Source organism: Onthophagus taurus, chromosome 7 (genome assembly GCF_036711975.1).
Source record: "Onthophagus taurus isolate NC chromosome 7, IU_Otau_3.0, whole genome shotgun sequence".
NCBI lineage: Eukaryota > Metazoa > Arthropoda > Insecta > Coleoptera > Scarabaeidae > Onthophagus > Onthophagus taurus.
The window spans coordinates 1,391,531-1,413,865 of record NC_091972.1 but is presented as its reverse complement, the minus strand read 5'-3'; the positions used below and the strand labels follow the sequence as shown (position 1 = coordinate 1,413,865).

At 35.3% G+C, this 22,335-nt stretch overlaps 2 protein-coding genes and 1 long non-coding RNA gene across 3 annotated transcripts; 2 read left to right on the top strand and 1 right to left on the bottom strand.

The window, feature by feature from the left end:
* Positions 1 to 8,930: 8,930 nt before the first annotated feature.
* LOC111419433 (uncharacterized) lies at positions 8,931 to 10,599 on the top strand. Its single transcript, XR_011640922.1, has 2 exons — positions 8,931 to 9,457; positions 9,514 to 10,599. It is a non-coding gene; the product is annotated as an uncharacterized lncRNA (long non-coding RNA).
* On the bottom strand, positions 10,504 to 12,466 carry LOC139430428 (uncharacterized). The gene is made up of 2 exons (XM_071197415.1): positions 10,729 to 12,466; positions 10,504 to 10,673 (listed from the first exon to the last, which is right to left on the bottom strand). The coding sequence occupies exons 1-2, from the start codon at positions 11,581 to 11,583 to the stop codon at positions 10,611 to 10,613; spliced, it is 918 nt and encodes a 305-aa protein (XP_071053516.1). The 5' UTR covers positions 11,584 to 12,466; the 3' UTR covers positions 10,504 to 10,610.
* A 16-nt stretch (positions 12,467 to 12,482) lies between these two features.
* LOC111419432 (fumarate hydratase, mitochondrial-like) lies at positions 12,483 to 14,065 on the top strand. The gene has a single exon (XM_023052232.2). The coding sequence runs from the start codon at positions 12,525 to 12,527 to the stop codon at positions 13,998 to 14,000; it is 1,476 nt and encodes a 491-aa protein (XP_022908000.1). The 5' UTR covers positions 12,483 to 12,524; the 3' UTR covers positions 14,001 to 14,065.
* Positions 14,066 to 22,335: the final 8,270 nt, after the last annotated feature.

Sequence of the window (22,335 nt, the reverse complement as noted above, 5' to 3'; positions counted from 1 at the left end):
GCTCTATAACTGCTTCGATTTTCCCTCAGAGATGGAAGTCAGCTAGAGTCACGCCCGTATTTAAGAAAGGTGACAAGTCCTTGGTAACCAACTATAGACCAATTGCTATTCTATCTAATTTTGCAAAGGTATATGAGCAGATAATTTTTAATACAATTTATCGTCACACACAATCATATGTATCGCCTCACCAACATGGTTTTGTGCCTAAACGCTCGACAATAACTAATTTATGTTGTCTTACCCAGTACGTCGCAGAGGTAATGGATGTTGGTGGACAAGTCGACGTAGTTTATACCGATTTTGAGAAGGCCTTTGATCGCATTGATCACAGTATGTTGCTACAGAAATTGAGCTATTTTGGTATGTCTTCTAATTCATTAAATTTGATGAAATCGTACCTTGCTGATAGAGTATGTCGTGTTTTTTACAATGGATTTTATTCCGACGGCTACTCGCCTACATCTGGAGTTCCTCAAGGATCCAATCTGGGACCGCTGCTATTTGTTCTATATATAAACGATTTATTAGACTCGCTTACCGCTGTCCAGTGCTTGCTTATGCTGATGATTTGAAAATTTTTGTGGAGGTCAGATCATTGGATGACTCTAGGATGCTGCAGAACAACCTGGACATTATTCAGAAGTGGTGCAATTTCAATGCCCTTTCTTTAAGTGTCAGTAAATGTACTTATATATCATTTACAAAGAAGTTAAATAAAATCGACACAGTTTATATTGCGGCTTCCATACCTCTAACAAGGGTCTCTACGGTGAAGGATCTGGGAGTGCTGTTTGACTCAGAACTTTCTTTCTTGCCCTATATTGAGCAGATGTGCTCTCAGGCTTGGAGAACTTTGGGTTTCATACTGAGGATCATGGGTCGATTTGCTGATTTTGGTACCCTGAAAACGCTATTTATGGCTCTGGTGATCTCTCGCCTCCAGTATGCCTCTGTAATATGGTACCCTATTTACACGTCACAACAACTAATGGTTGAGAAAGTCCAGCGTCGATTTCTCAAATTTTTGTCATATCGTATGGATGGTAAATATCCGCCTAAAGGAGTGAACTACTTAGATCTACTGCATCGCCACAAGCTTCCTTCTCTGCAGGATAGAAGAATGGTCCAAAGTGCCTCGTTCTTGCAAAAGTTGATGTGTGGTGAGATCGACTGTGCGTGGTTGTTGTCGCGAGTGAATATAGTGGTGCCGCGCATAAATTCTCGGTCCCATTTGTATTTTTATCCACCTTTATGCAGAACAAATGTCAAAAAAAGGGCGCCGATAACACATATGATCACGAACATGAACGATAGTTGTAGGCTAGAATAAACATTGCATTTTCTGTCTCTTTTCTTGCCTCTTTTATTTGATTGTATTATTATTTAGGTATGTATTATATGCATTTTAATTTCACTTGTAATTATATTGATGTACAATTTGTAATAATTTGTATATTTTTTGTATTTTGCCCTTAATATGGTGCGCTGTTGGGCAATAAAGTTTATTATTATTATTATTATCATAAATCGTCCGCCGATATGTTGATAATAAGAGCAAGAAAAAATAAGAAACGTCGCGCTGCATTCATTTTACCTCAGAATTACCAAACTTCACGGCCTTGTGCAGCCGTTACCAGATGGAAATTCAATAAATGGTTTACATATTCGGAAAGAGCTGACTTTGGACTATCTTATTCCGATTCCGTCGTATTGACGTTTTCGTCCGTCAATATCCGTAGGCGCTATAAAAAAAACGCTCCTGAAAAGGAGCCTACAGTTGGCAACAAACTTTACTTTTGTATTTCCATCTATGTACTTTTCGGATGGATATCTTTGTTATTTATAACGCTAGCGGAAAACTAAGCACACGGTTGGAAAGCTTGGTCGTTTCTCTATCTTAAACCAACTTTTCGTCTGCCAATATGTTGATAATGAGAGCAAGAAAAAAATAAGAAACGTCGCGCTGCCATGAATTTTTGCCGCGGCTAAACCACGCTTGGGTCTATAACTCTCTTATATGACGGGGATAAAACTGTAGAACTATATTCATCTTATGGGAAATTTTCTACTCTTTTCATCGGTATATAACACATCTCAATCACACGTTTGCACAATCGTTTATCAGCCCAGCAACAAACTTTTCCCTAGTATTTCCGTCTACTTTTCGGGCCAATATTTTGGTTATCTAGAAAGATAGCGAAAAACTAAGCACACGGTTGGAAAGCTTGGTCGTTTCTCTATCCTAAACCAATTTATCCGTTTTATCCATTTTCGTCCGCCGATATGTTGATAATAAGAGCAAGAAAAAATAAGAAACGTCGCGCTGCATTCAATTTACCTCAAAATTACCAAACTTCACGGCCTTGTGCAGCCGTTAACAGATTTAAATTCAATAAATGGCTTATATATTCAGAAAGAGCTGACCTTGGACTATCTTATTCCGAGTTTTCGTCCGCCAATATCTATCAGCGTCTGTAAGAAAAACCCACCTGAAAAAGCCCCTACCGATAAAAACACGCAAATATTGCTTGCACTAATAACTTTCCTATTTGACAGGGAGAAAACTCTACAACTATATTGAACTTATGGGAAATTTCCTGCTCTTTCGCTAGTTTTTAGTTTTTCGCTATCTTTCTAGATAACGAAGATATGGGCCCTAGAAGTAGGTGGAAATATAAAGGAAAAAGTTTGTTGCTGAGCGATTTGTTGCTATCGTCTCGCCGGTTAATTGTTTTGTGGTGTTTTACAGATATTTCCTTGCTACTTAAGGATTAGTTACAGTTTCTATTTAATTAATTTATATTAAACTCTATGGATAACTGCAATTTTAAATAGAAACTATTTTTTATTACCTATTATTTGAAAATGACTGAATAGAAAGTTGAGAAATGTGAAAATATATACTTATTTTGTTATTTTCATTACTTCGTAAAATTTGAATTTAATTTCTATTGTTTATGACATATATTTATTTTAGCTTCTTACTATTGCAATTTATCCACTCTGTAGACGCACGACTAAACTCGGAACTTTCTAGTTGAATTAAAATGGACAGACATTTTAACTCAAATTTTAAAGTGTCTTTACATTTTTTTTATCTATCATTTCTGTACTGTCCATCATGAAATTATGGAAAGATTGAAGCAGGAATTAAACTGTTTTCGCTTCTCAAGTAGCGGGGAGAAGGGGAAAATGTTCATGCTGAAAATAAAGATTCACATAGTCAAGGTAACTGTTTAAAGTTCTATCCAATTTATTGTGATATTTTATACCTTATGGCATCTTTCCACAGAACCAACTCTGAAGATCAAGTTATAAAATTAAACTCACTTTCCCTTTACTCAAGTGTCATAAAAGTTGATTTTCTAACAAAACCGATAACAAAGTAACTTTGTACAACGTTTTAGATTTGCGTTTCTCTTGAAAATAGAAGTGTAACATACCTACATTATGTAACTAAAACACGTTAGGTTATTTCTAGTACTTATGGCTTACTGACCGTATCGTTTGCGCCTTTATGTCAGTGTCCCCGCTTAAATTAAACAACTGTAAGGCGCGAGTGTGTGTAAGAAACCTCTCGCGGTGCAAAATATACGATTTTTCGCAAACCACGGGTGGCACCCTCGTCTATATTTATTGCGCCGTTGTCCGTTGTGCTTTCGCAGTTCTTTCGACCTGTTTATTTGAGGTAAACAGGCGTTAGTTAGGGCTCGATGATCGCGGGGGGGCACGTTACCTCTTTATGAAGACGTTCACCTCGTTTTAAGGTCCGATCGTTTTGGATTATATTCTTAAAGAGAAAAACAAGTAATTTTTCCTGAATAGTATAAATTTAAAACAAAATTGTAAATTTTTCATCTCGTAACCCGATACGCCGCGTTATCCTTTCTCAAAATCTACCCAACGTACAGTCTAAATGTAGATGGTTTTCTACGGAACCATGGGAAGAACTATGAACAAAAGACGTGGTCCGTAAATATTATAAAAAACCACAACCCCATAGGCCTTCAACCGTCGTATTTACGGACATCTCTATGCATCCATCTTCGGGGTATCTCCCCATCTGTCCTCGCTTTCCATGAATTACAATGATTCGGTAGATGCATGAAGGGTATTATGAAGATTGTATCGAGTTTTCACGGAATCACTATACATTCTTTGTTGTGTACAAATGATACGAGAATTTTCATTTTCATTTCATTCAAATTACCTTTACATTTTTATTTTTTGAAACCAATTAGATTTAAGCTATTGAGTGGCAAATGATGAACACTTCTTCAGAAACAGAGAGACTTGAGAGTAGTGTTGCCAGATTTGAACATTATACTTATCGTACATGCGAAAAAATTATCGTTTTTTAAATTAAAATATCGTACGCATAAAAAATATAAAGTATTGTATAAATAAATTTAATAATCTTTATTGAATACAAAAGGTAAATAAATTAAACTATGTTGCATATTTTTATTAAACTATCACTAGAACTAACACAAGACCTACACAGGAAAAAATATAGAGTAAAAATCAACTCTAAAACATGGTTCAGATCGGTCCAATTTATTTAGAGTTATTTTTTTGCACTATATAGTGTAGGTGAATAGATTAAAAATGTACACTAAATAGTGAGAAGATGGTGTTTATGAAATAGTGTAAAATCGTTACTCTATTATAGTGTATTATATGTAATCTAACTAGATGTTGTCGTGACTCTAATTAGATACATTTCTAATCTAATCAGTGTAAATTATTAAAAATTCGCTCTAATTTTACTCTATTAATTGACAAAATGTCACTAAATAGTGTGTATCGTCCACTTATTAGTGTTAATTTTTAATAGGAAGTGGAGTATTTTTAGGGAACTTTTACGCTTGTAATAAAAATCAAAATTATAAAATATTTGTTTTTATTTTTACTTGTAATATATTGTTATAACTTAAATTTAAAAAAATTAAATTCTGTTTATATACAGGGTGTCCCGTTAAGCGTACGGAGCGGCTGTATCTCTAGAACGGTAAGGCCAAGAGGTTTGGGAAAAAAATCCTTATAAGCAAAGTGACCAAGAGAAATAGCTGGAAATTATTTTGAAGTTCGTAATTCGACCGCTAGGGGGCGTAACTGCCATTGAGAAACATAAAGTTGCCGCTATCTCAGAAACTTAGACGATGAGCTATAACTTTGACAACATCATTTAATAGCTTGGATAATACCGCATCGCTTTTGTTTTGCGATATTTCTCATATCTGTCATAATAAGGGAGGGGGAGGCCAATGCGTTTTCATATGTTTACATTTTAATATCTCCTAGACCATTCAACCGATTTGAATGTTTTCGGTGTTGTTTGAAAGAGCATTTTATGCTCTTTTTAAAGATATTTTCAGTAAGACCGTCTGCTTTAAAACAAATGAGCTATAGGACGTTATCTGCAGCGATTACATATTTTTGTGATTTTTGAAGAAAAGTTAAATGGAACGATACTATTTACTTCACAGACCCTTAGTCACCTTAAAATTTGCTAAATTTTAGTGAAAACCGCATCTCGATATCGCCACCCGTTCTCGAGTTATAGAAGAAAATGTTAAAAACTCGAGTGCCATCAATCGGATTCAGTTACCTTATCGAGAAAAGCAAATCACATTACCATGGTAACTGTAAACATGTCATTTACTAACGCAGAAGCGTATGATAGAGCGTATGATGATTTATTTTCAATGTTTCGAATACGATGCAACTGCATGGCAAAAATGTGCAATGCAATTACGACAAAGAAAGACATTTTTCTCTAGAAGTGTTTTTAAGATTGACTTAGCGATTACGGAAAACTGGCAACGTGTAGCCCATTCAGACGTCTCTATGAATTCGTAAATCATATTGGTGCGCAATGTGATCCCACATAATCTGGGAACTCCGAAAACAATTGTCCACAAGAGTTCTCAAGAGAATAATATCTCCACCACCTTGTTTTACATCAGGCCTTAACAGATACCGATTATGATAACAGACTGAACTATTACCATTGACTTTCAAATATGATTTGGGCAAATCCAAACCTTTTATCACAAATGCTATGGATGCATGAAGCATCTGTCCACAAGCTGATGTAAACTTGCATAATATGCATTCTTGATTCGAGCAAAACCCCTTTATCTATTGGGTAGACTAAACGACCTGACTTTTCAAGAAAAACCAATAACCAGGGAAAATATGACAAAACACTAAATACCAGTAAAAACGTGTCCAGGGAAGAGACTTAGCAGCGCTTTTTTTTCGTCGAAACTAGATTAAATAAATGCATCGAGGTTTATGTAAGACATTTCGAACATTAGTGAGCTATTTTTGTCAAAAATTGAAGTTGTTCTAAGTGTTTCGGTTTATTTTGTTTTATTATCATTGTTGATGTTTCATTGATCCGTTGGCTTTTCAACACGCCTCAAAAGTAGTTTTGAAGCAGTTCTAAGCTTGGATAAAGTGTTCTAGAAGGTTCTAGATAAGAAAATTATTGTTCTCTCTTATTTGTTCGACCCTAGCGGTCGAATTACGAACTTCAAAATAATTTCCAGCTATTTCTCTTGCCCACTTTGCTTATAACGATTTTTTTCCCAAACCTCTAGGCCTTACCGTTATTGAGATACAGCCGCTCCGTACGCTTAACGGGACACCCTGTACATATAACATACAGGGTGATTCACATAAGAATTGACACAGAGCAGGGACATGTAGAGGACAATAAATTAAGATGATTTAACGCAATTTATCTCTATACTAAATTGTACCCCTGAGGAGTTATAGGCCTTCAAAGTTGAGTTTTAAATTTTTAAACCATTGAATATCTTCGTAATACATTAAGTTAGAAAAACCAAATTTGGTATACGTTATGAGTGTACTGAAGGTATTAATTGGTAGCAAATTGAGACCAATTATGGCATTTCAAAGGATTGATTAAGGGTGATGGTCTCCTAAATTTTGACAGATTTTTTTAACCTTTTGGTGGATTTAACACATTATTGCCTCATTTCATGTGGAATTTAATTCTAAAACTTTTTTTACTCTTATTATTTTTTAAAAAGCATTGTCGTTTTCATAAAAAACTCAAATAACTAAAGACACGTATTTCGTTAATGCTACTTAAAATCATCGAAAATTCAGTAGTCGGCTGTGAAATTGTACGTCAAACTTGACAAATAGGTTATAAAACCTTGTTGTCAAATAATTTTATAACCAAATTTTATAAATAACTTTGAAGTCCTATAACTCCTCAGGTGTACAACTTAGTATAGAGGTAAGTTACTTTAAATCATCTTAATTTATTGTCCTCTACATGTCCCTGCTCTGTGTCGGTTCTTATGTGAATCACCCTGTATATAATACTTAATTCATTTTAAAGTTTCCACCGAGTCACCATCAAAACTGCATTTAATGAGTCTTCTATAAGTTTCCTATATGTATAGTTGCACCAAGTTGCACATACTTACCAATCTTCACAAGGAACTTGTATGTAAAATCTTCCGGAAGTTCCACTAATTTCACATCATGAATGTTTTATTTTGGCAAACATAATTAAAATAAAAATAATCATTCTATATATAGAACTAGAATCATTCGGGTTTACATGTTACATGTTGTTGTCATTGGTATTACACGTTAATATTCATAGATTAAGATGTAATGTAGTTAAATATTTCCAAGAAATTATCATTGTGTGATTCTAGTGAATTCGTAGTAACGTGAAAGACGACCACAAGTGTATAATTTATCCTGATCGTTCTAATAAAAGCGATCGAATTGACAGGGAATTCTCTGATTCGCATAATTGCAAATTCACCCCTTGCGTTAATTGGCAATTTGTTTATCAAAGCGCGCCGTTTTTAGTGGTTGAAAAGGTGACGGGTTTACGGGCGGTCTGTTATAAAAGGAAAGAGACGACGATTATTCTCATTACTTATTCGCAGCCGTTTCTTCCAAACTCAGCGTGTATTCCGTAAGCGTGCGAGTACGGCCGATATGTGCCCTGTTCAGCGATCAATGGTGTTTGTCGCGTAAAAGTGTCACTGACGTCTACAAAACACAAAAGAGTTTTGCATTTAAAACCGCGCGACGTTGTTCATTGGGAATAATGGTCGAAATTTACATACGGACGTGACCCCGAATTACTCTCCATGCTTATATCTCCTTCGAATTTTTAATAAATATGAAAATGTTATTTTATTAGAGGTTTTAAGTGGTAACTTTTTTATAATAGCTCAGTATTCGTTCCATCTGGACAGAGACGATCAACTAGAAGGGCGGCGGTACGTGGAGTAAAACCCATGAAGCTATCTGCTGCTAAACATTCACACTCTCGAGACGCACCCGAGCGCGTAAACCGCCGTGATTAATTTAGATCGCGCTCGTGATTACTAGAAATTTGCGAGCTTACGTCCATATTTACGACGTCATCTGCTCGGGGGCTAGTTCGACACTACTTTTTTTATTTCTTATATACTTTAAATCCGTTTCAATACGCTTCGAGTAAAAAAGAACCATCAAGCGTTGGTATACATTCTAAAAAACCAATGTAACCATCGGGCCACGTCTTATGACCAAACGTGACAAAATGTTAATTTCGTTTTCCGCGACTACACTCCTTCCGCCGTTCACTCGAACTATTCGCTTCAGATTCTCGTGCGAACACCGTCATTCTAACTGTATTAGTTGGAAGGAACGTACATTTTTGTCACAGACTTTTTTATAATTAATTCAACTCTAGATACAAAAAAAGTAGAATAAAATTCATTTTTACATACTGTATCGATATGATAGTAATTTTATGACTGAATGTATGATTTCAGTTTATTATACGGCCCATACACACGCAGGTAAGTCCGCGAGTAAATACGCACAGTTAAGCTCTCGAGCAAAACTGAACGCGAGTTTTCGCCATACATTATTCACTTCAGATTCTCAGTTTTAATGGAATTGTTTAGAAGAAGATTTAATGTGGTAGTGTGGTTTACTTGTTATACATAAATATTCTCATATGATGATTTCTGAGGAATCAATATTAATTGCAATTGGTCTTTTGCTTATTACTATCAAAAACAAACAAAATATGAAAAAGATATCAAAACGTACTAAGTGGACAAAAGCATGGCTTTCCAAACGTGACAAATTTTCCCATGTTAATTTATTGACTGAATTAAAACTGCAGCCCGACGACTATAGAAATTATTTAAGAATGGACGAAGAAAGTTATCTTGAATTATTAAATTTAGTAACACCTCTTATCAAACATCAGGACACAAGAATGAGAAGAGCGATAACACCTCATGAGAGATTGAGTGCCACTCTCAGGTTTTTAGCCACAGGAAGAAGTTATGAGGATCTGAAGTTCACAACAATAATATCAGCACAAGCATTGGGACGGATAATTCCTGAAACATGCAAAGCAATTTGTATTGTTTTAAAAGACTATGTAAAGGTAGTTTTAGTATAATCATTAATTGAAATATTGTTTCAAATCATGTACATTTGTAGTTTCCTCAGAGTGAAAATGATTGGAGAATAATATCTGAAGGTTTTAAACGGAGGTGGAATTTTCCAAACTGTTTAGGAGCAGTTGATGGGAAACATGTCAGAATCGTTAAGCCTTAATAGTGGATCATATTTTTTTAATTATAAAGGCTTTTTCAGTTCAGTATTATTAGCTATTGTTGATAGTAACTATCAATTTATCCTGATAAATTTTGGTATAAACGGACGTGTGTCAGATGGCGGTGTAATTGAAAACACAATTTTTTATGAGAAATTAAAATCCAAGAATTTACATATTCCAAATTCATCTTTTGTTAATGCAAACAACACAATTAAGCTACCTTTTGTTTTTATTGGCGATGAGGCATTTTCTTTGCGAACAGATTTTTTGAAACCGTTTGCCCAAAGAGATCTCTCAACACCTAAAAAAATATTCAATTATCGTCTTTCGCGTGCAAGGAACGTTGTTGAAAATGCGTTTGGCATTTTAGCTAGTAGATTCAGAATTTATCACACAGAAATAAACATGCAAATAAAAAATATCGAATCCGTTGTATTAGCAACCTGCGCGCTTCATAATTTTCTTAGACAAAAAAGCAAAGATTATTTGGGATCCAATTATACTGATATTGAAGATGCCTTAATTTATGAAGAAGAACATGGATTTACAAATTTAAAACGAGGACAAAATAGGCATGCTTCGGACCAAGGCAAAGAAGTTAGGAATGCAGTTTTGGAATATTTTATGACTGATGGAAAAGTTTCGTGGCAAGAAAATGCTATAAAATAAACATAAATATTCCCTTTTTATAAAATTAATCCTACTTTGTCAAGTGTGTAAACTTTTTGAACTGAATTAAAATATAAAAAATGTTTCTTAAAAATGTTGGTGCAACCCATCCAGAATATTGTACTGATAGTACTTTTGCTTATAGTTTACTATTTTTTTTATTAAATCAAAGAGTAATGAATAAATTGGTTTATTTTTTAAAAACTTACAAAAACACTCCTTTTATTTATGTAATGTAACATATTGTGTAACAAAAAATGTTTAATAATAACAAATAAACAGAAGTACTAAACCTTTAACACTTTGAGTATTAACCTTGAAAATTATTTATATAATTAGTTACATCAGAGGTTTGTCTTTGCTGTTGTAAATTCTGAAATGATAAATCGTGTAATTTTAATATAATATTTCAAAATCTAATGAGTTACCGTTAATGTAAAATTTTCGCTAGGACAAATATATGATTGTGCTTGTTGTGGGATTTCTATATATGCATGCCTGTTTAAGGTGCCTAATTGTGCCTCAAAAAGACAATCGTTTATTATTTTTTCTGAAAATAACTTTATATTAGTAGGAAGTTTCCTCAATTTTTCAGCAACGTTTTTGCCAATTATGTCAAATTCGTCTTCTTCGGTTTTTTTAAGCTTTTCGGTTACTAATGTTATTAGCGATTCCGTATTGTCGTTTTCTTTAGCATTTCTTCTTCTTTTAGCGGAAGATATTGGATGAATGGCAAGAAGATACGGACTTAGATGTTTGTGGATCATCACGATTCCCATCTGATTTACCCTAAAAAAAAAACAAACATTAGCACCTTCATATAACCGAAAAACAAAACTTACGTCGCTAGTGTCCTCAAAAAAATGTGGTGTATCAAATCCTACCGATTCCCTTGGGATTTCTTGATCTTTTAAAAACAATAAGAGCTCGTAATACCAAAGATTTGGCTTATATACCTGTTCAAAACCAGACCCAGATTTTTTTGAATCGGTAACTTTCTTAAATTCTTTTCTAAAGCAACTAAGTAAAGAATTTATTTTTTTTATAACATCTTCTTTTTTTGCGTTTGAGTCAACTTCAGTTAATTTTTCTACTAATTTCTTGTGAGCTTCTTCTTTTAAGCTTTTATTTGTATAATCTTTAGATTTTAATTTCCATATACATTCATTTTCTTTATAGATGTCAATGAACTCTCTCATAACCTCCTCATATTTTTTTGATGTATTTCGCGACATGTTGAGAAAACTGATGCTTGACTCGAATAAATTAACATACACATTCATACTTACCTTCGGACTTGCACGAAAAATCAAACCTCATCTGATTTATTTCGAGCCGCGCCCGGAACTGAACTCGCTCTCAGTTTTAGGTCCTACACTTACGCACTTACTCGTGAGTTACGACCTGTGCAGGCAAGTGCTAACACTTACCTGCGCGTGTATGGGCCGCATTAAGCTGAGTTTGCTTGTGCCCAAGGCAATGCAATATATGTTTACTAGTTTTGAGCTGATATGACATTAATAACACCTTGTGCTTCATTCTGCGAAATCATGTATTCTTTTTCTTCTCCCAGCACTACGGTATTCTGTACATTTTGGGCTTCTTTGGTCTTCCTCTATCTCCGTGTCTATGTGGTGTCCATTCTACAATTCTCTTCACTCCTCTGTCTTCCTGCATTTCTCCAGATGTATCATCCATACATTATCCTCATTCCAGTACCATCATGTATGGGTCCATGTGCTTTGCGCAAGGTCCGAATTTTAAAAATTATAATCTTTCAAGAGATTTCTTATTAATTGTAAGAGAATAATTGTCATGAAGAATTTTTTAAGATTAAAGAAGTGATAATGTTCTTTGTAAAAGGATAAGTTTACAAGATATTGTTACTATAAATATGTACTTATAAGTAATTCGAGGTCACATTGCATGGAGTCCAAGCAGCTAATGAGTAGCGCATCGTTCGAATGCGAGAGCAGGATTTAAGCTCGATTTCCACATTACCAGCTCGCGTACTGATTTATTGAACTCGAAATGTACACCGCATAATCTGCCGCGTTCATCTAACGCACGTCCGCACTTCCTCTCCGGTAATTGACATAATGTATGCCAGCCAATAAAGATTCCGCTGTAGAACAGCGATGGTTATTTGTAGTAGTCCATTCACGTCAAAAAAATATCTGAAAAACTGTCCTTTTGTGACATTAGTTGAAGTTTCAAAATCAAAATGTTCTTCAAAAAAGTTTTGTACAAACGATTTATTTTAAATAGGTGTTGGAGCGTTTTAAGGTATCAGCGATGTTATTCTGGCGATTTTCGAATAGAAAAAGACACTATGGGTGAGCTTAAAGTTCCTGCTGATAAATACTATGGGTGTCAAACGATGCGATCTGTATTGAATTTTCCGATCGGTGGTAATGCGGAAAGAATGCCTCCACAAGTTATTAGAGCAATGGGTATTTTAAAAAAAGCTGCGGCTATTGTTAATAAGGAGTTTGGTTTAGATGTGAAAATAGCTGACGCGATTTCCGATGTTTGCGATGAGGTTATATGTGGTGAATTATATGAAAAACATTTTCCTTTAGTTATTTGGCAAACGGGATCTGGTACACAAACAAACATGAATACTAATGAGGTAATTAGTAACAGAGCTATTGAGAAGATGGGTGGTAAACTCGGATCTAAAACTCCTGTACACCCAAATGACCACGTTAATAAAAGCCAAAGTAGCAATGATACTTTTCCAGCAGCTATGCATATCGCGGTCGCTGAAGAATTAAATCATTGCACTTTACCGGGGTTAGAGGCTTTAAGAAGCGCTTTACAAACAAAAGCTTGTGAATTTGATAAAATTATTAAAATAGGTCGTACTCATCTAATGGACGCAGTTCCTTTGACATTAGGACAAGAATTTAGCGGTTATACTCAACAAGTAGCTTACGGAGTTGATAGAATAGAAAGTTCTTTACCAAGATTATACGAATTAGCTTTAGGAGGGACCGCCGTTGGAACTGGTTTAAATACTAGGAAAGGATTTGCGGAAAAATCTGCCGCTGTTATTGCTCAACTAACAGGTTTACCATTCGTAACAGCCCAAAACAAATTCGAAGCTTTAGCCGCCCACGATTCAATGGTAGAAGTTTCAGGACAACTGAATACAATCGCCTGTTCACTGATGAAAATCGCAAACGACATACGTTTCTTGGGTTCCGGCCCACGATGCGGCCTTGGCGAATTATCTTTACCGGAGAACGAACCGGGTAGCAGTATCATGCCGGGAAAGGTAAATCCAACACAATGCGAAGCCATCACGATGGTTTGCGCCCAAGTTATTGGTAACCACGTGGCATGTACCGTCGGTGGTGCGACGGGACATTTCGAATTGAACGTTTTTAAACCGGTAATTGTATCGAACGTGTTACGGTCGGCGAAACTGATTGGGGATAGTTGTATGGCTTTTACAAAGAATTGCGTGTGTGGAATCAAGGCTAATACGGAGGCGATTAAAACGATTATGGAGAGGAGTCTTATGTTGGTCACAGCACTTAATCCACACGTCGGTTACGACAAGGCTGCTGAAATCGCGAAGACGGCCCATAAAGATGGGAGTACTTTGAAGGAAGCTGCCATTAAACTTGGACATCTCAATGAGCAGCAATTTGCTGAGTGGGTTAAACCTGAGCAAATGTTGGGACCTAAATAATGTATTTTATGCTTATTTAGAGTGTATGTTTATCTACTTTATAAATAAAATCAAATATTTTACGATTTTTTAATGTGATTCTTTTGAAACATATGTATTATTTTTCTTTGAATTGTAACTATTTCGTATCTTCTTTCTTATGTGTTATATACAACTTACAAACGTTTATATCTTAGTGAAAAATTTGCATGTAAGTTCTAATACTTTGAGGACAATTAATATTATTTCCGTTGTAGTTCTTGTAAAGTTTGTCTTTTCCAATTATGTAGAAGTATTTATTAATTTACTATTTTTTTTAATTAATACCAATAAAGTTTATTGTGTGAATCTACCAAATATATTTTTCATTATTACTATTTACGTACGTAAGTGTTCCGCGACTTGAAAAGTTTGAATAATTTTTTAATTTAATAGTAGTATATAATATGGTGTGTATGCCTAAGATATATGATGGGTGATTCAATGAGTGGCGATTCTTTCGCGGATCGTTGCGATGAAGAAAGGAGAAAGAAGGGGCCGCGACGAAAACGCGAGCAAATCGCGAATGACATGTACGGTGTGCCTCCATCAGCAAGCGGTAGCTCGGCAGGAGATAGGAGTCTCAGACCGACGACCAGCAGCAGCCTTGCCTCGATCAGTTTTCTTGCAAGGCTCACCTGTGAAGGTATATCTCAGTTAGTCTCGTCGTCTCTCTGAGTCGGTCGCGTGCAGTGTGTTTACCAGATCCTTTCGCGGGTTCGTTTTTGTCGATCGACCGCTATCGACGTCCAACGGATTGATACCAACTTTATTTTCTCGATCCTTGTTATTTTTTTTCTTTTTTTTTCTCTTTCTTTACTCCGTTCTCTCTACTACTACAAACTCCACGGTGACGACGACTACGATTCGTTCTCGCGGTAGTTTTTCTTCGTTATCCTTTTACGCCTACCATCGACGGCGCTAACGGAGACCTACCATCGGTAAGTGAGACGTTTGTAAGCGATTTTGTTTACTTTTTTACATTTCTACAGATTTTATTTTTTATAAGAATTTTTTAGATAATTATCATTAAAAAAATCTTTTTCGGAAATTAGATGGCAATTTAAAATTAACTTTAAATAAAACAGACGTAATTAATACTCCCTCGATTTTCTACAAAGGACCTATTAACATGTTTCATACTTCCTGTATAGATCGTGAAAGCGTTAAATTTATAATTAGATAGCTTTCGCCTCTTTCAGTTCATTTGGCATTATGCACCCAAATATCGTTTAATTCCATATTCTTATTTAAAAATGTTTTTGGACAATAACAAACGAATATTTTTAAATAGAATTTTTCCTACCTGATGGTGACGTATAAAAAAGACTTCATGAAAGGAATCCCTTCTTGGGTTTACGTGTTAATTAGGTGGGTACCTGGATTACATTTTTCTTTTTTACCATTTCTGTTTTTCTTGTTCATCGTCCCGGTTTTTGGATTAATTGAATTTCTTCGCCGACTGAGACGGGCCGGTTTTGGCATCCTGAGGCCTCCCGTATATGGAAGCTTAAGGTTCAGACCGAGGATTGCGGTCAAGGTATCTCATCTTAATGGTAGGTTAAGGTTGCCGGTTCGCACAGTTACCCAGAAAGTCTTTGGTGGGTCAGTGACGACGTAAAAATAAGTTCCACCTTTACTTCCTATCGATAAATTTCATTTGTTGGTGGAAAATTAAAATAAAAATTGTAGATAAATCGATTTCCTCATTGCGAATGAATAGAAAAAAGATTTATCGAAGCGGAAATGAATGAGGAGCGGCTCTTATTATAGTTTTGAAGAGTGGTTTGATGATTATTTTACGATATTAATTAGTTTCTATTTATACGTCTATTAGATCTATTAGTGTTCGGATAGAAAAAAAATTATATCGCTTTACTTCTCTTTAAATTAGGTTGAGCGGCGAGACTTTTTATAAACTAATTAACTTATTACATTATCTCTTTGCTAATAAAGCGTGACTGTAAAGCCACACATATTCTATTGTAATTTAACTTTCTATACCACACAAAAGTTATGTTTAGTGATAGCCATAAAATTAAAAAAATAATTGTACTTAATAACTTTATAATTTGTATCTTCATAAATGTGCGAATATTAGTGACGTTAAATTGAATCAGATTAATTTCTCTAAATGAGATGTACAAATCGTAATAATAGTAATAACACTTATTACTAATAAACATAAATGAACCATTGCAATACTTCGAATGACTTCCTTTATTGCTACTAACAGTTACACTGAAACGTAAGTAAAACAACAGTTAACAATAACCGCGACTCGTGCTCGTTCTCCTGACACCGGATATAGATTTATCTTGAACCAAGTTACGTACTGTCGTTTATTATTAATATGTTTATAAACAAATCCGAGTTAATGTTACGTTATCCGCGCAATATATTGAGCATAAATGTACTGAAATAATATTGGAATATGTTGTTGAGAGTTTGGTTTTCTTGTTAATAACCGACCAATAAATTGGTCAGTGCTTAAAGAATGCAATTACGTCCTGTATGATATAGAGGCTACATTAACCGATTACGTGTGGCAATAAGTTTAGCGGAAAAAGGCTAAAAGGAAATAGAAACTGGCACGCGATACAGACGGAACGCTTTGAAAAACATCAGCTTTGTGAAAGTTACGTTGAACAGTTCGTTGTCCTGTTTGTTTATATTATACAAAGAAATAATGCTTTTGAACATTAAGAAAGTAAATTGGCCGCCTTGGGATTTTAACTATTCCTTCAGTTTTAATTTATTCACTAATCAGCTTTGGAAGGGATTATTAATTTTGATCGTTATATCTGCCAAATAAAAAAATCTTCAGATTTAAAAAAATTTCACCTTGATTATCATCTTCTTCGTTGCATCAAATAATTAGTGCAACCTTGACATCTAGGATTAATATTCCTTTTTCTTCTTTGCTTAGTATGTATATGCACATCTTGTTTACACTAACTCGGATATATTTTCAATCTGCGCTTTGGAACATTCCCGATATTGGATATATTAAAATGTTCAGTGTAATTTTCAATTTAACAAAGTATTTTACGTAAATAAGTAATTACTTGTAATATCGCGTAACTTTTGATTAGATGAAATCGGTTAAAATTTGACAATAAATACATGAAAAGATAGTTAATAACTAATTGGTGTCTAATTGTCAACTAAGTTGTTTTTGTGAATTTTTTCATCGACATCATCCGTGTGGAGAAGTCAATCTTTGGAAGTCATGTCCGTTTCTTGCTAGCACCTTGGTTTTGTCAAACTCTATCGTGTGTCCTCCTTTGTGGCAATGCTCTGCGACTGCAGATTGTTGGATTTTACTCAGTCGGGCATCCCTCTCGTGTTCCTTGATGCGGCATTCGTTGTTACGTCCAGTTTGGCCAACGTAATATTTCACGCTACTGCACGATAGCCGATAGATACCCACTCCCTTTAATGGGGATAGTTTGTCTTTGGCTATCGGAAGAGCGTTTTGTATTTTGCTGACCGTTCCGTATCTTACCACGATATCACTTTTCCTCGCAATTCGCTCCGTCGCAGCCAAAATATGGCGACGATAGGCAGTACTCCACTAGTCCTGGAACATACTTTGGCAAAACCCACCGGAATGAGTTTCTGGCTAACACCCTCCACGGCATCTTTGACTCTGGTGAATAGAGATTCCACGTCGTAACTTACCAGGATATTCTGAGGGTCTAGCTTGATACTCTGATTGATTCTACAAAATGTGTGGAATCTCTGACATATCACTCTGTTTTACCTGCAGAAGGAGACAGAATCTTGGCAAGCTGTTTTACTATCCGATAAGTGGGAGAATTTATGGCACTGACAATAGGGCATACTGAAACCTCTGATTTATAGATTTTAGGTGATCCATATATTTTTGGGGGTACTGGGGCCTGTACGAATAAGCTTTTCTGTAGTTCTGCTGGGATTCCTGTTGATTTTACCAGGTCTTTTATCTTCCATGCTACCTTCTCGGTTGGGTCTTTTTTTATCTTTTTATAGGCGGCTGGGTCTAAAAGGGTTTCTGATCTTGTCATCGTATTCATTTCTGTCCATAACCACGGTCGCATTCCCCTTGACCGCTGGTAGGACAATAACTTCTGTTTTTTCCTCTATCGTTCGTAGTCATTGAGGTCTTATATATAATCTAGAGAGCGTATGTGGTGGTGGTGGGGGTAATCAGAAAGTCAGACATGTTGGATGTACCGACCTGAACTTAGCTATAGTTTCAAGTCTCTATTGTACCTACAATTATAACCTCACAATTCTCATAAACATATTGTTATTTTTATTAAAATTTGATTTTTGTTGAAAGTTTTCGAATTCTTTTCGTTTTGACATATGTTTTTTATAATTTGCTAAGTTGGACGATTATTTACAACAGTCCATAAAATGTTTCTAGTTAGTTGACTTGGAATTAACAATTGAAGACCTCGGTATAAGAAGGGGACAACTCCTTCTGCTCCTTCTCTTGATAAATGAAGCTTCCTTCAATTGAAGTTCAAGTAAAGTTTATTATTAAGGACTGTTCCTTAAATATTTTCTTCTTAGTTTGTTAATTATGAGAGTCATGGCTAAAAATTATTAAGTTCTTTTAAAATATCATATAATTAATAATTATTTATCAATAAATATTAATGTTTTGTTTTGGTTATTATTTTCTGCCTTTCCAGTTTATAATAATGTAAATTCTTGCATAGGTATATATAAGAATTTCGAATTTCCCGCTACGTTGGTACATCTAACATAGGTTGCCATGTTCTGGCTTCATTTTAGGCGTGGTGGGGACAACGGCATACGCACTCTAGATTATATATAAGACCTCAATGTTCGTAGTGCTCTTTTTTCGTTCACGGTTATGTTTGATTTTGGTGGTTTTGCTGTTTTAAGTACTCTCGCTATGTCTTGACATTCGTCAATTGGTCATATTGGTATTCTTCTGCTTTCACTGCAGATATTCTGCGAATAGCTTGCACTTCAAATATAATTTCTTCTTTAGGAAAAATTAAATGTTTATGTGATTGTCTTTAACATCCAGAAATCTAAAGCAAACAAAAATTGTGTTTATGTTTTAAATGGAATAAAATGTTTAATGTAGTTAAATCAGTATGTGTTGGGCGCGTGCGTTGAACCGGTTGTTCTTGCATACAAACTTGCAATACCTAGACGTCGAGCCGAAAAGAGAAGAGAAACGAATTTAAATGCGTAGAAGTAGAGAGAGAAGCGGAGCGCGTACGTCTACTTACGTAGTTGGAACCCGCACAATTACATTACAGTTAGGTCCTGAGCACACTTCCTCGTTGCTTTATATTTGAGTCGGACACGTTTTATTAACTCCAGCGTAAACGGCTGTGGTTGCGGCGGCGGCGTCGTCGACGACGGTTTTGCTAATCGGAACGTTCACCTAAACGAGCCAACGGAGGCCGTTAAAAGTGAAATTTACAATCGGTCCGGCGCGAAAGGACACCTTCTCGGCCGCGCCGAGTTTTCTTATAGAGGACGCCGTTTACAGTTAGCGCCAATTACGCAACTCTTCTCTCGTTCCTTATGGAAGTGCAACAAATCCGTACACTGAACGTATAGGTATTGTTCAGGCCAACAACTAATTAAATTATTGTTTACACAAACGCAATATCTTTTCCGGACATATGTACCGTTATTGCACCAAACAATACACTCCTTATCTTAAAGTTTCCTTTCACGATTGCTACAAATTATTCGCTATTCCAAGAATTAAAACGATTCCATTCAAACATTTGAAAATTTCCACAATGAGTATATTTGATCCATCAGAGTGTACAAGGAAAGAAGAAAGAGCTTTAAGAGTTTCAAGACGAGAGATATTTTGAATCTACTTAGTGAAGACACAAGTTGGGACTAAACAGAGAGAAGTTCAAACGTCTCGTTAACAAACGCACGCCGGGCGATGATTCGAGCGTGACTTTTGCGCTTCCCCAATTCGCTTGCACGTGTGTGTTCCCCCAATTATGAAACATCGTGCCCGTCACGAATATGTTACGTTATTATCTGTAATTACTGTTGAAATTATCCTTAGTCTGTGCATTGTTTTCATAGGGTAGATTTTCCGACAGATTTTTATCTAGCGTACTTTACGAGACGGAGCAACATGATTACTTTACGAATGCTAATGTGTACACTCATTTGCTCTTTATCATTGAATAATAATCTAATTGAGGTTAAATTTTATTGAAAAAATAACGTATATCTGATATTTACACCGCATTTTTTATTCACTTTATTAGAAAAAATTAAAAATAAAGTTTGAGTTTCTTTCAGAATTTGTTGTAACTTTAAGTATAAGATGTACTAAAAGCACACCTATTGGGCAACCGCTAAACTGTAAGAAAATATCTGGAATTAATTGGTATTACTCTAAAGTGCAGAAGAATTTCTGGAATTACACCCGCTGAAGTCTCAACTCCAAGAAAATATTTGGAACCATTCTGGGCAAGTTTAAACACCTCAAATTACACTGGTTCTCTAAATGGAACGAAAAAGTTAAAGACATTTCACTGAAGAATCTTTAAGTATGAAGAATATGATTCTGCAATCTAAATATAATTTTTGTAATTACCATAATATCTGGAAACATCAAATTGTATGAATTGTTTTGCACTGATCAAATTCCAAATTTACTAGTAGCTAGGTTATGTCAAAATCTGAAGTATTACTTACTAATTAATTTATCCACTGCATCGTTTTGTCCATAATTCTTCTAATCAGCACTTGGTCATCCGCGACTCTTAGAACAATCTAATCAGGCATTAGCTCTTGCTACACGTTGTAGATTATCTTGTGCAACATTTTAGTACTTGGTCGATCTCTCAAAATCTTTTATTGGGTGCAAATCTGCGCAAACAAAAATACAAATGTAACAAATACAGTAATGTTGTGTGATTTGTTGCCTCCCCATTTCGTCGTATTTAGTTGAATTGGGTTTGTATGCAGGAAGTTCTTTATTAATTATTTAGCGTTGTTGTAACTAACATCTTTTGATGTGAAGAATATTTAAAAATCTTTTAAGTATGTAATGTTTTGTATTTTAAGTCTAATCCCATTTGATTTTAGTTTTGTTTTAAAATAAAATAGTAGATACGTAACTACTAATAATCAGTGGGGTTGGAGTCCAATTAATTACTTATACGTTGCATGACCATCGTGTACATATATTATAGACATTATTGGAAACTAATACCATTGAGTTGAGTGCGCGACGTGTTCAATGGGATTAAAGGCTGTAAAATGTTCTTAGTTCATTGTATAGTTGTGCATCAGATGGTGCCACATTATATACCTCAAGGCGACGGCACACCTGGACCGATACTACTCGTAATGTGCGGTTTAATTATTCACAAAGTTTTTTGTTTAATAGTTTTACTTTGCTGTAAGTCCCGATAAGTAATGGTTCTGGGTTTTTATTCAATCGGTTCGGTTGGGAAAGATATGTTTAGGTTTCTCGGTAGCTTTCTACGATTGTTATCTTGTCGGTCCAATACGACTTTGACCTTAACTCTCTGTGCGATGCCAACCGCGTAATTGGCGTTCCTATGCTTAATGGCGGCGGACTTGGGAATATTGTTAATTGGGAGATAAAACTGCGGAGAGACGGCGCGGATCAATTAATAAAAATTCCGGTGCCCTCAAGTAACTCTCGTCCCTCAGGTTATTTCTTCACGTGTATAACGCTACATGAACGACGTCCGTCCTTCCATTACTTTTATTTATATTAAAATGAAGCACGGCAAATTGTCCGGTTTAAGTGCCGCTATTGTGTCTTGTGTACTTATCGTCTTTATTCTTTTTTCGGCGCAAACTGTCCGAGATCGATGTATTTGCATCCTTTTAGCATGGATATTAATACATAGGTCTTTCGCAGAAAAAGTTGCAACCCTCACGTTCAACAGAAGATATAAACGTTCCATTAACCGAACGCAATTTCCATCTTTATTTTAACTGTTTTGTGCCATTTCAACACAGCCAAAGTATTCGTTTTATGGATGTAACCAATGATGCAAAGAAATTTCTGGAGTTTCTATTAACGTTTGGTAATTGGAAGTGGTCGAAATTGGCGATTCTTACGACAATTCTTAATTATATAGGCATATAATGAAAAGAAAAAGGAAAACAATTAACCATGGATTATTCATTAACTCGGTGCGGTCGCGAAACATAATGGGAAGGTAATCGATGTTAACGGCGTCTCACTTGTATAGATGGCGAATAGTTTATGGATCGAAAACATGCGAGGTACGCGCGTGTGCATTACGGACGTTTGGTGATTTTA